The 14835-nt window shown below is 39.2% G+C and overlaps 1 protein-coding gene across 3 annotated transcripts in view; it reads right to left on the reverse strand.

Moving 5' to 3' along the window:
• Fer (FER tyrosine kinase) overlaps positions 1-14835 on the reverse strand; it is a 346826-nt gene that overhangs the window by 78847 nt on the left and 253144 nt on the right. For all 3 annotated transcript variants that reach the window (XM_052750228.1, XM_052750229.1, XM_052750230.1), the window contains one exon: positions 7123-7246. In XM_052750228.1, coding sequence (XP_052606188.1) covers positions 7123-7246 — 124 coding nt within the window. The remainder of the gene's footprint in view (positions 1-7122; positions 7247-14835) is intronic.

A 14835-nucleotide genomic window follows, 5' to 3' on the forward strand; every position in this document is an offset into this window, starting at 1 on the left:
GTCTCGAAAAGCCAAAAAAATAAAAAATAAAAAATAAAATAAATAAAAATTAAAAAAAACAAATGTCACAGGCATTCCATAAAGAACTTTGGACTGTGTATGTATAATCTATACAGGTTGCCACTGGATAAGGTTAATTCTTCCATCATCTACACAGTGTAAAGAATGAAAAAGTACAAATGGCAGATTAACATTTATGAGCTAAACAATTATTTTATAGAGTCCCCAGTCATCTGATATCAGTACTTTGGAACTTTCATTGACCAATTCATCCATCATATGTCAAAGTTCACTCCTATTCTGCTACATGAAAAGTGCTCATTTAAAATGTGCAGAGAACAAAAAATCTAATAACACAACATAATATATTTAAAATTGTCATCAAATGTCATAAGTAGATAAGATAGTCATAAATGCATAGTCAGCTAGTGTGTATCACACATCTCTTGTCAATCCTGTCTTTTAAGTTAACAGGAACAGCAGAAGAAGGCCTCTAAACAACAGAATGAAAAGATTCAAGTTCTAGCTACACAGAGCTGCAGGAACGAAGTCCCTGGTCCTGAGCATCTCTCTAAGATCCCACTGCACAGGCTCCTGCTGCTCCTGCTCTGACTTATGAAAATGAAACAACAGCATGTGTAAGTCAGATCATCCTACAAAGCACCATTCGGCCTTTGGCCTCACATCTCCTGTTGATCAAAGATCCCTTTACCAGGGAAGCCAGTAAAGTCTCACCCAGACCCTCTGTGTGACCTAGGACAGAACCAGAGCTGAGAGTTACTCTGAATCATTCTTTAACCTTTAAGTGCCAGATGCTGTTGCAGGGTTTTTTTTTTCCTTTTCAGTCAGCCAAGAACACAAGTATAAAACAAGGAAGTTTTCACCAATACCCTTATTACAGAGGCTGTTACTTAGCAGACACTCAATACATGTTTGTTGTTAGCACTATAGGCCAAACATTTCAAATTCCACACATGACCTCATGTGACAGGCTGCCATCAAAGCAAGGTGTGTTAAAAGCATTGTATGAAATACCTCAGGTGACACATTTAAGTGTATATGAGATGAGAAAATCCTGTGCTTAGTTAGACATGGGTCTTATCCTTAAGATATCTCAGCATGTACACGCACATATTACAAGGTCTGCGGTACTCAGAACATGTATGTGCACCTGGTACAAAGACTGCAGTACTCAGGACATGTATATGCACATACTACAAGGTCTGTAGTACTCAGAACATGTCTGGTGCCCAGCCTTCCAAAGGATATTCAACTTGTCCTAAATTCGGCGAAGAAACACAGGGACTGGAGTGATGGGGAGAGTGTCCAACGGAGTCTGTCTACATCTCTAACACTGACAGTGTAGACTGGGGCTTCTGACACTGTTTCCACACACTTAGGGCATGTTTAAATGATTCTGGTGATAAACATACTGTATATCAATATAATTAACATAATATATGTTACACATACATATATCAAATAATTACTGATAGTTCATACAGAAATTTCTTTTTAAACACTTAGTATATAAAATGTTATGATTTTTAAAAATTAAGTCAAAATTTTGTACTAATGAGATGAATATTCTTGTTTCTTTTTATTTTTAAGAATTAAATTTAATTAAGCTTTGTTAAGAATTGTATCTTTGCTGGGCAGCGGTGGCGCACGCCTTTAATCCTAGCACTCAGGAGGCAGAGGTAGGTGGAGCTCTATGAATTCAAGGCCAGCCTGGTCAACAGAGTGAGTTCTAGGACAGCCAGGAATACACACAGAGAAACCCTGCCTTGAAAACCAAACCAAACCAAAACAAAACAAAAAAGAATTGAATCTTGGTTGAAGGTTTGATACTACAGGACACACATTTTCAGTATTTTCCAGAGTTCATTGATGCTGTGATTTTTGCCAATGATGAAAATATTGTTTCAAATAGATATAAAACGGCAGAAATATGTTTAGAATCACTTCAAATATTCCTGGAAGTTCTAACTCCAAGCAAAAATTCACTTAATGAATTTAAAATGCTACTCAAGCCAGCAAATCAAATAGCAGTTTTTAAAAATCAAATATTCTAATTCAATACAATCCAAAGATGGACTAATTTGATCCTTCTGTACTGAGAATGATAGTAAGAAAAATCACCGTCTTTGTTTTCTGTAATTCAACCATTATGTCTCTATGTATATGTACAGTAAGTACAGGGTATCCACGACACAACAGTCTAGAATCTGAGTCAAGGTGCTTCACACTTTGTTGTTGGGGTGTGCTGTGGTGATGTGTGCAGTGCCAAGTGTGCACGTTGTGTGTTGAAGTCGCACTATGCACCACAGGCGAGAGGCAGCAGAGACGATGTTCCCTCGCACATCTGATTTTGAATGAAGTTTGGCTGGTCCCCACTCAGTGTCCCCCACTACTGTCACACCCTCACAGTCCCACCTCAGTCGCATCTGCGATGAGGTCAGGATGACCGTTAGCTACTCTTTCCTGGACTCAGTTACAGTCTTAGAGTACAGAGCAAAAAGGGGGCGTGAAGGGGCAGGCACAATGCTGTGTGTGCAGTGCTTATGGAAGCCAGAAGAGAGCATCCGATCCCCTGGAACTGGAGTTACAGAGTTGTGAGCTGGGTGCTGGGAACTCAACCCAGGCCCTCTGAAGAGCAGCAAGCAAGTCCTCGTAACCACTGAGCCATCTCCCCAGCCTCCGAGCTCTTCTTCAGGTAGAAAACTCTCCCTCTTTCTATCCAACAACAGACATCACACCTCAGTGAGGTAGGAGACTGTGCAAATCTTCCCTGGTTATTGCAGTACCATACGGCGCCCCGACTAACACCAGCATCCTATCCATTCTCCATATTCCTTTCAAAGAGCCTTGTTCCTGTCATCACAAAGTTGACTTTCTCTTCCCATCACTGTTTTGTTGCTACAGCCATCCAGTCAGGGACAACAACTGTCCCATTGGCACCACAGCACAGGTTAAGGGACTCCATTTGTGAAGTACATACTGCATCATCTTCCTCATTGAAAATTGGATCAGGGTATTTCAGATTTCAGATTTTTAGCATCTGTATATACATAGTGGGGTATCTTGGGGACAGAATCCAAATCTAAACACAGTATTTTTTGTTTCACATATACCTTAACGTTACAGCATGATGGTAATTTTATAAAATAGTTTCAATCACTTAATACATGAAACAATGTTTTTCCCACTGTGTCGTTATGATGGTGCTCAAAGTTGTCCTAATTTGGAGCATTTTAGATTTCAGGTCTCCAGAGTAAGAACATTTAGCCTGCACTGGAGATAAAGGATATGTGAAGCCCTTCAGGAGTCCCAAGCATGGCCTGTCAGATTTTAATTTATAAAATTGTTACTTCATAACAGAAACCTTATCTCAAAAAAACAAAAAGACTCATTCTTTTTTAATCACCTTTTTTGTTATTGATGATGATGAAATGTAATATTCTCATACCTCTATGTAGATTATGATTTTTAACTAAAGCATGTAACAATAAAGGTTTATACTTTTTAAATGTTCATAAATATCCAAGAATGGTAATGTTTAACCAACTTTTAGAAATAAATGGAAATAAAATCTTACAGTGAGATCCGTCGGAAATAAAATCATACAGTTCATTGCTTTTTATATCTATTATGTCTAACGACTTAACTTCTGAATTAGTCAGGTTTAATGCCCTTTATGGCATGCACAATGATCTGATAGCACATCACTATGAAAATTGCCACAGAACAACTTCTCAGGGTATTTCAGATAAAGTAGAAAAGAATTTCACATTGGCTTATGGAGTTATTATAAAGAGAGTTGAGAGATTAAAATTATGCCCAAACAAAAATATTCAAGTTCCTATCTAGGAGCAGAAACTGTTACAGCTAAAAACAGACATCAGGAGAACTGTAGAAGTTAATGGAAGCCAAAACAAACACATTCCAAAGGCAGGTCATTTCTGAATGCTTTCCTTACTTTTGCCATTGAACTTTCACACTTCTTCCTTCATGAAACATTGCTCGGGTTTTTATAGTAACACACACACACACACACACACACACACACACACACACACACACATACACACACACACACAAAGAAAGAAAGAAAACGTGTCACTCAAATGTTAAAGAGAATCATTTAGCAGAGAGACAAGTTCACGTTCTGAATCAGTGAACAGATAAACATTCACAAGTCATACAATTTGAAGCAGATTATAAATTGTTGCTTGGATTTTACAATCTTCAATATGCATTGATTTTAGTAATTTTGGGGATGTCAAAAATGGGGCTCAGTGATATACTCATTATCTGAATAATAATTATAAAATTTCACCATGGTTTATATTGTTTAAATTAATTTTTAAAATATTCCCATCAGATATTATTACAAAAAAAACGCTTCACTCAAGTAAGTACAACATATTTAGGGTATTTTTTGATAATATGCACTGACTGCATTTGTAACTATAAAGCAAGTTGATTCCACTGTAATTACTGCTTCTCCCAGAGAAATAGCTCCTCAGCCTGGTACACGAGAACAATCTCAACAGCACAATTCATGACTATTAAAAATGCAACACAAAGAATGATTTATTCTCTCAATATAATGCCATATATTCCTGTAGTAAAATGAAAAGAAAAAGGAATCCATCTACATTTAAAGAGGAACAGAAACCATCTGATGTAGACATGAAATTCATGTAGTTCTCATGATTAGCAAGGGAAATAAGAGATATATTAGAAGAATTCAATGGATGTGATCACAGAAAAATAGTACACTTACTATATTATGACTAGTAAAATCATATCAAAGACTAAGCATTAGAAATGCATTTATGAATAAAGACAGCAGGTTACTGAATGCCAAGAATGGCAAAATTGGGGTTTTTATGTTAGTGATTATCAGACATGACTAATCAATTACCAAATCTCTGTAGCAGATCCTGGATTTCTTTTTAACACATACCACAGAGAGCCAATACCAATCCCTGAAGGATGGCATTAACCCTGAGGCCTATTTATTACTCCTGCTCTCAGTGACATTGTTCAAGATGCTCAACTGTGAAATCTTGCCAGCTAGCAAATACACATTACTACTACTAGTCAAGCAAAGGATGGCTTTCAAAACCATGCAAAAATGTGAAACATATTACAAAGGAAAATGAAAAAATTACAATATATAACATTATTATTTAGAGGAACAAAATCAAATGCCATTGCTATCTGTAGTCTAGAATGGTTTTGATTCTGATCATTAACAGCTCATTCTCTTTCAGGGTAAGTCTTCACTGCAAAAAGTATGAAATTAAAGCAATTGTTCCCCCAAATACAGCACACCAAAAATTAAAGATCATTATAGGGCTGAGAGATTATAAATTTACTGCCTGCTTGAATAACATGGTTAACTCAAGGCTACCCTGGAAAACAGTCAGACCCTGTCTCAAAATAAAAACTAAAAAGAGGGCTTGGGATTTAACTCAGTGGTAGAGCACATGGGAGGCCTAAGTTTTAATCCCCAGGACCTGTGGTGGGAGAAGGAGGACACAGTATATTACAGATAACTCACAAATTATTAAAGTAATTTAATGATGTGCATTACTTAAGACTTACAGCCACAGATGCCTAACAGAAAAAGCCCTAAGAGCAGATACTATAGAGAATTTGATGAAATGTGCGATACATAAAATATCTTAAAATCTCAGAAGAAATTGTAAATTTTCTCAAAATATAAGAGCAAGACTTTTTATGTTTTTAGACTTATAGTTGGTTTAGCTGTAGCTTGTCTAAACAGAAATGTTCATTAAGGTTTACAAATTTCTACAGTATGACTTGGTACATATTTATACAAAGTTAGGCAGAAGTATAGTGGTATGGCTTAGTCATAGTCATCTTAATTTCTAGGAAAATAGTATCCATCCTGACATTTCTAAAAAGTAAATGCAATTGTTGAACAATATTAAAACAGTACTGCAGAGGTGAACTGGCTGTAATTCTGTATTTTACAACCTCCCCACAATTCGGAATCAATACTCTCAACACGGTATCACATCAAATGCCGAGTAATGAGAAACCTCAGTCAAAAGCGCAGAGCAATAATGAAACCAGCAGGTAAGGACTATGGCACCTAGGCGTGACAATGAACCCTCCTCTAGGATACGCAGTGTGACACACTGCTTCCAGCAAACGAAATCTGCACCAGCTTTCCACATCATTTCCTCATGCCCACTTAGCCACATCTGAGATATGGCACAAATTCTTCAACAGATCTCAAAGTGCACTACATTCCACATTCAACGTCACCCTCAGCTACGAACAATTAAAACCACAACCTAGGGGCAGGAGAGGTGGCTCAGGGGCTAAGGGCTCTTACTGCTTTTGTAGAGTTCCCAGCACACATGATGGCTCACAACATTGGTAATGCATTCATAGGGGACTGGACACCCTCTCCATTCATAGAAAATAAAAAAAGAAATCTTAAAGAAATACAATAAAACCATCATCTGTGGCGCAGGATGACCAGGCCCCTATGCAAAAACCAGAGAGACGTCTTCTAACATCTCCTTTGAAATAACAATTATAAATCTTTTACCCGTGGCCAACTTCACAGTTAAGAATTATTGCAATAGCTGGGTGTGGTGGCACACCCCTTAATCCAGCACTCAGGAGGCAGAAGCTGGTGGATCTCTGTGACTTGGAGCTTAACCTGGTCTACAAAGTGAGTTCCAGGACACCCAGGGTTACAGAGAGACCATGTCTCAAACAAACAAATAGGAACAGGAAAACAACAACAAGAAAGAGAGAATTACTCTCCTGGTATGATTTTAGAAAATGACAGCAACCCATGAAGCCATTTTCTGACTTCAGTGCAGGCCATGTCAGGCTATTCAGGATTACAATAAAGCAAATTCTAATCACAAGGTTAAACCAGCTTCTAATTCGGTACTTACCTCTAGTAAAGGATGAATCAAGTGTTTCTGGAAAACTATCAAAGAATGCTTTCACACAAAACATAAAAACCAATATACAAGCTTTAAGGAATCTACTGTAGTATTACAGAAAACATGTTAGTTTTCTAGGGTTGTAGCAATAAAGTGAAAATGTCTAACAACTTCTTACCTGTGTATACAGTTCTTGCTCTCGAGATACAACATGCCAGCTGCAACATCCAAGGAAAACCTGACTAGCTGCTTGAGCTTTAGTTCATCCTTCCTCTTCCTCAGAAAGGACAGGAAATCACCTCCTAGAGGAATTGATGAAGAGAAATGAGATGAATCCTGACAGGAGTCATATGTCACATTTCTAGCCCGTTAGGATGCCTGACAGAATGAGCAGCCTTTGCCCCAGTTTCTTATGCTGAGGACAAAAGAAACATGGAAACAGCACATCCTGGGAAGCAGGCGCCATCACTTTTCTAGACACGTCAAGTATGTTGAGTGTCTCAGCCATGAACTGCCAAACACTTAAACACAGTCAAAGACAAACTTGTCCCTTTGCTTCTGTGTGCACTGATTTATTTTATTGACATTTTCTAAGAAACTTTATTTTCTCTAATGACAAAATACAACTTAAACAAAAAAGTCAAATGATATTAATTTGTAAATTTAGTGACCGACTAAAAATTAAACTATTTAAACTAAACCATGTTGTGGAATATTCCTTTACATTGTGTGAATATATGTCGCTGTGACTGGTTTAATAAAGAAGCTGACTAACCAATAGCTGGACAGGATAAGGTCAGGCAGGAAAGCCAAACTGAGAATGATAGGAGGAAGAAGAATGGAGAGGAGTCACAAGCAGATGCAAAGAGAAGCAAGATGGGCATGCTGTAATGAAAACAGGTATCAAGCCACATGGCAAAGCACAGATAAGAAATATGGATTAATTTAAATGTAAGAGTTAGCAAGTAACAAGCCCGAGCTATCGGCCAAGCATTTATAATTAACATTAAGCCTCTGAGAGGTTACTTGGGAGTGACAAGAGGGACAGAAACTTCCGCCAACAAATGGCGTTCCAACGTGGAGCCAGAATTTCCACATAAGACCTGACAAAGATTAAAAAAGGACTCTAAACACACAAAAATGGAGTCAAACTCAGCTTCTTGCTAATGCCTTTTCTTGGGAAGACTGTTTGCTAGCAGCAAGCAGAGGCGCAGCTCCTGTAAGAGAGGGCTTCCTGTCTCAGTGCTAGCGGCGAAATCACACAGCTCTTTTCAGAGGCCCTGCTACCAAACACTTAAATGGGGTTTATGACTCAGTGACAACACAGACCCAAAAACTCTCCAGAGCTGGGACAGTAAACGTGGCTCTCGCAGGTACCTCTGTCATGAAGCCTGGCTCTCAGAGAACCAACTGGGGCAGAGCCAACCCCCAATACAGAGGTTCTAGCCATGCCTCTTACAGTTTAAAGGCTCATACAGTCAGAAAAAGATTACAGATATGCAGTAAAGACAGAATCAGACAAAACAAAAACAAAACAACAACAACAAAAAACACTTCTGAATGGGTTACAGTGTGTTTGAAAATATACATAGGCTTGGGAGAAAAAAGAGAAAGAGTGTATTCTTAGATTAAAAAATATAGTTTTAAAATAATAAAGTCCTTAAAAAAGGAATAGAGAAAAAAATATAATAAGCCATGTAATGATGAAAATACAGAGTCTGAATTCTGTATGTTACTGTGCTGTCTTTAGATTTTCTGACTGCTGATGAAGGAACAACAGCTGCTAAGACACATTGGATTAGACCAACCTATATATTTAAAAAATGTGTTGACTTTAAAATGGAACTCAAAAGATATGTTACTTTGGGGAAGAGGTTACGCTTTTATTTACACAGAAAATGGACAGAAACTTCCGCCAACACCATGTCTTTAAAGACAGGCAGATACACACACACACACACACACACACACACACACACACACGTACACATGCACATACACACACAGCAGGCTATGATTCTGATACAATTTTTTTATTCATCTACTATGCATGTTTGCATATCAAGCAGATCCCACTGATGTCTTTCTGGCTGTTGGCCCAGCCTCCAACAGCTGAGCCATCTCTGAGCTTTTTAACCACCACAGTCCAAGACAAACATACTATGATCCACACAGTAATTTAAAACTTACAATTAGTCTTATTTTATGAATTAAAAAAAAGTTAAAGTGATTTTCAGAATATATTTCTCTTATCTCAATAAATCTCAAATCTTAGAAATATGTTAGTTTATAAGCAAATTTTTATTTTAAATATTTAGTCGATATTTAGATTTAATAAAACTTAGAACTAAAAAATAGACGCATATGTTTAAGTTATCCCAAATATTCCCTTATTCATTTATTTATTTGTTTGTTTGTTTATATTTTATGTGTAAGTGTTCTACATGTATGCCTGCATGCCAGAAGAGGGCATTAGATCCTATTGTAGATGGTTGTGAGCCACCATGTGGTTGCTGGGAATTGAACTCAGGACCTCCCAGAAGAGCAGCCAGTGCTCTTAACTGCTGAACCATCTCTCTAGCCCCTATCCAAAAAATTCCTAAAAAGTTCCTGACAATTAAGTCAAGCATAAAAATGTAAACTTAAATCAATTAAAATTAAATGAAATGAAAGTTCAGTATTTAGAAGCACTGACTACATTTCAAGAGCTATATACGGGCAGGGTTAAGCGGAGCACTTAGAGCAGCCTCATTTACATCATGCACGCACTGTACTGCTTGGGAGCTTTTCTAGACATGCTGGGCCTCACACAACACTAAGTCAGAGCGGCAGCAACTGCATCTGCTGAAGCAGAGCCAGGCTAGTTTTCTTTCCTCTCCTCCTTCTGCTCCACCTAACAAGCCCTTTCCCTGCAGACAAACCTGGTGCCTTGCACACGCCAGGCAAACTCTCAGTCTCCATTCATTCTCAGAGACTGTTAGCATCTGTGGTTTTCTTTCTTTTCTTTTTTTTGAGGATCATTTATAGTTTATGGCATTAAAGAGAAAGAAAAATATGTTTGAACACATGACCTTAAAAACGACCATTCACTTTCTATCAGGCCTCCTCTGTATTAAACTACAAATCGTCAAGAAGGATTACCCGCTAGTCGCCATTCCCTGCACCCCTTTCACACTCTGCTAAAGACTCAGGTATTTAAACAAAAAACTCTAGAAGAGACGAGTTAATGGTTTTTTCCTTTGGTGAGAACAACTGGAAAATAAACACCCACCTAAATCTACTTAAAATTCCCCTTTTCTCACCTTAGTCACAAATTAAGTGTTACATATGTTTTGTGGGCCATTTAGAAAATCAATAGGATTTTACCTTTCTAAAAACAAACTTAAAAGGCAGGTCATTCACCTTTTCTGTTCATTTTAAAGATTTATTTGTATTAAGTATATATACATAATATATAATATTAAGTAAGATGCAGGTTTGGTGAGGCCGTGAGTTTGGGATCAGCAGTGGAGAGGAATCCCATGTTGTCACTCTGTTTGGGTTAAGGATAGGCTTAGGGCAGGAGCTTGGCACCATCTAGGGAGAACCTATTATTTCAAACTGAGCTGCTCTGGAGGCCTGGGAACTGGGAACCACCCCAAGACAGGAGTCTTAATTTTATCTGCAGCAGTGTCGGAGGAACCTGAGGAGCGTGGGAGGAGCAGACATTAGCTTTACAGCTGAGAAGTGCAGGCTACAGGAAGCAAGCTCTACTCAGGCCCGGAAACAAGGGGAGGGAGCCCCACTGGAGCTGCCAAGAGTGAATCTCAGCAACTGAGAACAGGCTTGGGCGAGGGGGTGGACGACTCTGAGGACACCTATCTGCCACCTACTGCTGCAGGGCCCTAAACTCTACTTCACACCCGCAGATGCATCCCTTCAGCAGGGCAGCTCATACTGGGGAGATCTTGAAATAACAGACCTCAGTGCTGTGGCTGCTTCTCACACACTCACCTACCTGGGAGAGACCCTAACCTACAAATGACCTACCGCAAAGATGCAAGCTGGCCACGCTGTTCTAACGGTCTGCTTTCCCCTGAGAGGGTAGTGAAGCTGGCCACGCTGTTCTAATGGTCTGGTTTCTCCTGAGAGGGTAGTGAAGCTGGCCACGCTGTTCTAATGGTCTGGTTTCCCATGAGAGGGTAGTGAAGCTGGCCACGCTGTTCTAACAGTCTGCTTTCCCCTAAGAGGGTAGTGAAGCTGGCCATGCTGTTCTAATGGTCTGGTTTCTCCTGAGAGGGTAGTGAAGCTGGCCACGCTGTTCTAACGGTCTGCTTTCCCTTGAGAGGGTAGTGAAGCTGGCCACGCTGTTCTAATGGTCTGGTTTCCCATGAGAGGGTAGTGAAGCTGGCCACGCTGTTCTAACAGTCTGCTTTCCCCTAAGAGGGTAGTGAAGCTGGCCACGCTGTTCTAATGGTCTGGTTTCTCCTGAGAGGGTAGTGAAGCTGGCCACACTGTTCTAATGGTCTGGTTTCTCCTGAGAGGGTAGTGAAGCTGGCCACACTGTTCTAATGGTCTGGTTTCTCCTGAGAGGGTAGTGAAGCTGGCCATGCTGTTCTAATGGTCTGGTTTCTCCTGAGAGGGTAGTACTACAGAACGGGCTCCCAAGAGAAGACTGACCACTAAGGAGATCCTCATTAAAACCCACTAGGAATGTCCAAACAGCAGATACGAGACAGTAAAAAGAACAATAACAACAACAAAAAAGCAAGGCAACATGTCTCCTCTGCTACTGATTCACAAATATGGAAATAGATATAAAGCCAAGTGAAGGTTTTGAAAGTTTACTAATAAAATTCATCAAAGACCCAAAAGAGGATACAAACAAACGAAAAATTAATCTAATTCAGTCATGACATGGTGAGGAACACTGGCAACATAGAGAAAAAAGTTAGAAAAAATGGCTAAGAAAATCAGCAATATTAATGAAAAAGGCAGCAACATAAAAGAAAAATTCAAGTAAGAAAATCCAGATTTGGAGAAAAAAAGCATAAAAAGACATGAACTGGGAGGACAATCTGTAATCAGGATGTATTGTATGAGAGAAGAACCGATTTTCAATAAAAACAAAACAAAACAAAAAAACTCAATAAACCAAATAAAAAACCCACAATATTATAAATAGACTTGACTAAGTAGAAGAGATATGAGGAATGGAAGATAATGGCGAGTGAATTCTGTACTTAGATATCAGCAACAGGGAGGGAAAACTCAACATTTCACCACCACCCATGAATTCTTGCCACATGATCAACCTAAAACAATCAACTAGCTAACAGAAGGAGCTGAGATAAAAACTAAAGACATAGAGGATCTAGCCAGTGAAATTACAGCAGAAAAATCCCCAAACTTAGAGAAAGAAATGATACCCCATAAACAAATACTACTTACAAGGCCATTTGGAAAGAACCTTAAATAGACATGACTAGAGGATCCCTCCATATGACAAATTATAGTTAAGATAGCAACACTACAAAGCAAAGAACCAACATCAGAAGCTGTAAGGGGGAAACACCAACTTATTCCCAAAGGTGACTGAGTCAAAATAACATCTCATCAGCACTCTAAAACTCCAGAGGAGCACAGTACAATGCATTTCAAGCCCTGAAAGTAACAGAGAGGGGTGAATACCACAAAGACTTCTTGCAAAAGTCACATGGAAACCTACTACTGTAAAAGCTTCCTAATATATACCTATATACATACATAGAGTTAAAATGGAGTTATCATATAACAATAACATCTGTACTAGATATCAGAAGTTAGTAAATAAAAAGGACATGTCTGTAGGTCATGAATACAGAAAGGTGACTAGGAGATGGGGGAAAGATCTCAGGGGATGGGAGAGGGAGGGGGAAAAGTAACGCAGTAATTGTAATAAAAGAGATGGGAATAATTAAGAGGTAGAGATGGGACCAACAAGAGAGAGGTAGGAAGGATGGGGACACGTGGAGAGGGTGATGGATTAAAACTAAGTAAAATGATGAGTACGCGTGAAAATGCCACAAGGAAACCCATTACTTGGTATGTTCTTAAGGAGAGAAAGAGGAGGGGGGTCGCAGAAATGGCACCAGCTGCTCTTCCAGAGGGCCTGGGTTCAGTTCCCAGAACCCAAATGAAGCTCACAACTCCAGTTCCAGAGGATCCAACACCTTCACACAGAAATAAACACAGGCAAAACACCAAGGCACAGGGGGAAGGAAGGAGAGGAGACAAGAAGGAAGGAAAGGAAAGGAAAGGAAAGGGAAGGGGAAAGGAAAAGGAAAAGGGAAAGGGAAAGGGAAAGGGAAAGGGAAAGGGAAAGGGAAAGGGAAAGGGAAAGGGAAAGGAAAGGAAAGGAAAGGAAAGGAAAGGAAAGGAAAGGAAAGGAAAGGAAAGGAAAGGAAAGGAAAGGAAAGGAAAGGGCACACAGGAAGAAAAAAAGAACCTTGAATTAGGAAGTAAACTCCCATGGAGCAGAGCATGGTATTGACGTTAGGATAACCAGAAAGCAATTCAGCCTTGGGCCAATAAAGTTCTTCTTACAGACTACTTACTTCTACTAGCAAGAAACTAGATACTTTTACAGTTTTTAGCTTTTACTGTGAGCTTAGTACAGTAGGTGGAGTTGCTTCCTCTCAACCTAATTTATTATCATTTTCATTGAGTATCAAGTTCCAAAAACCCTTAGACTTTGTGATGCATATATACAATATTCATATATATATCATGTGGCATACAGTATGTGACATGTGTGTACATGTATCTCTACATGTATACCTGCTTTCCCCATGCACATGGCACAGAGTAGCATACTTAATTGTTGCAGTAAACATCTGGTGCTCAAAGTGGGCAAAAGAAGGTAAGTAACTTCCGTTTTACACTTCTGTCACAGGAAGCCTTGTGACTGTACTGCACATTAAAGCAAGATAGGATGGTCTTCCTGAATTATACAGTGATAATGAACTTAGAAGAATATTTAATGAGTTTTCATTAGCAACTGTTGTTTTTTACTCTGGAGGTATCATGGCATGATGAAATGTATGGATACTTAAATCACACTGTCTAGGCTTCATTAACCCATACAGCCTTGAGCACTCCTATGATCTCTCTAAACGTCAACCAAGAGGCATCTAATACCATCTATTAATGAAAATGAACCTACAGCACCAAGCATGTCCTCGGATGCAGAACACACTTATTGTGGCTTAACATTATTTTGATAAAGGAGCACAGAGCCACAGCAGCCACACTGTCTGTTATGCATCACCTGCGTTCCCCATTCACTGACACTTCCTTCCGTGGACTGTGCCATCCTGGTTTTTTTTTTTTTGTTTTTTTTTTTAAGATTTATTTATTATGTATACAGTGTTCTGCCTGCATGTATCCCTGCAGGCCAGAAGAGGGCACCTGATCTCATTACAGATGGTTGTGAGCCACCATGTGGTTGCTGGGATTTGAACTCAGGACCTCTGGAAGACCAGTCAGTGCTTCTAACCTCTGAGCCATCTCTCCATCCTGTTTTAGATGGACTTAACCTCATCTTCAGCCACGATGGTAGTCTTGGATTGTAACCCAACCAATGATGTCCGTGTGTCTGCCCAAGTGACTGGTTCAGAGATTGGTGCACAGATTCATCCAGCCCACTGAGAATCCAGACTGCTTAGAAGACAGAAACTGGTTCTTGTTTATTTCTAAAGAACTATCAGAAAGAAGTTTCAATAAATACAGTAGTACATAAACCAAAATTTTAGGATGAATCATCTGGCATCTAAAACATGTCACAGGAGCCAGGTGTATCAGCACACACATGTGAATCTAGCATTCAGGAAACGAGGATAAGAAGCCCAAGTATGAGGCCCAACTTGGGACA

This window comes from Peromyscus californicus, unplaced genomic scaffold (assembly GCF_007827085.1).
Source record: "Peromyscus californicus insignis strain IS unplaced genomic scaffold, ASM782708v3 Scaffold_21__1_contigs__length_65335640, whole genome shotgun sequence".
In the NCBI taxonomy this organism is placed as follows: Eukaryota; Metazoa; Chordata; class Mammalia; order Rodentia; family Cricetidae; genus Peromyscus; species Peromyscus californicus.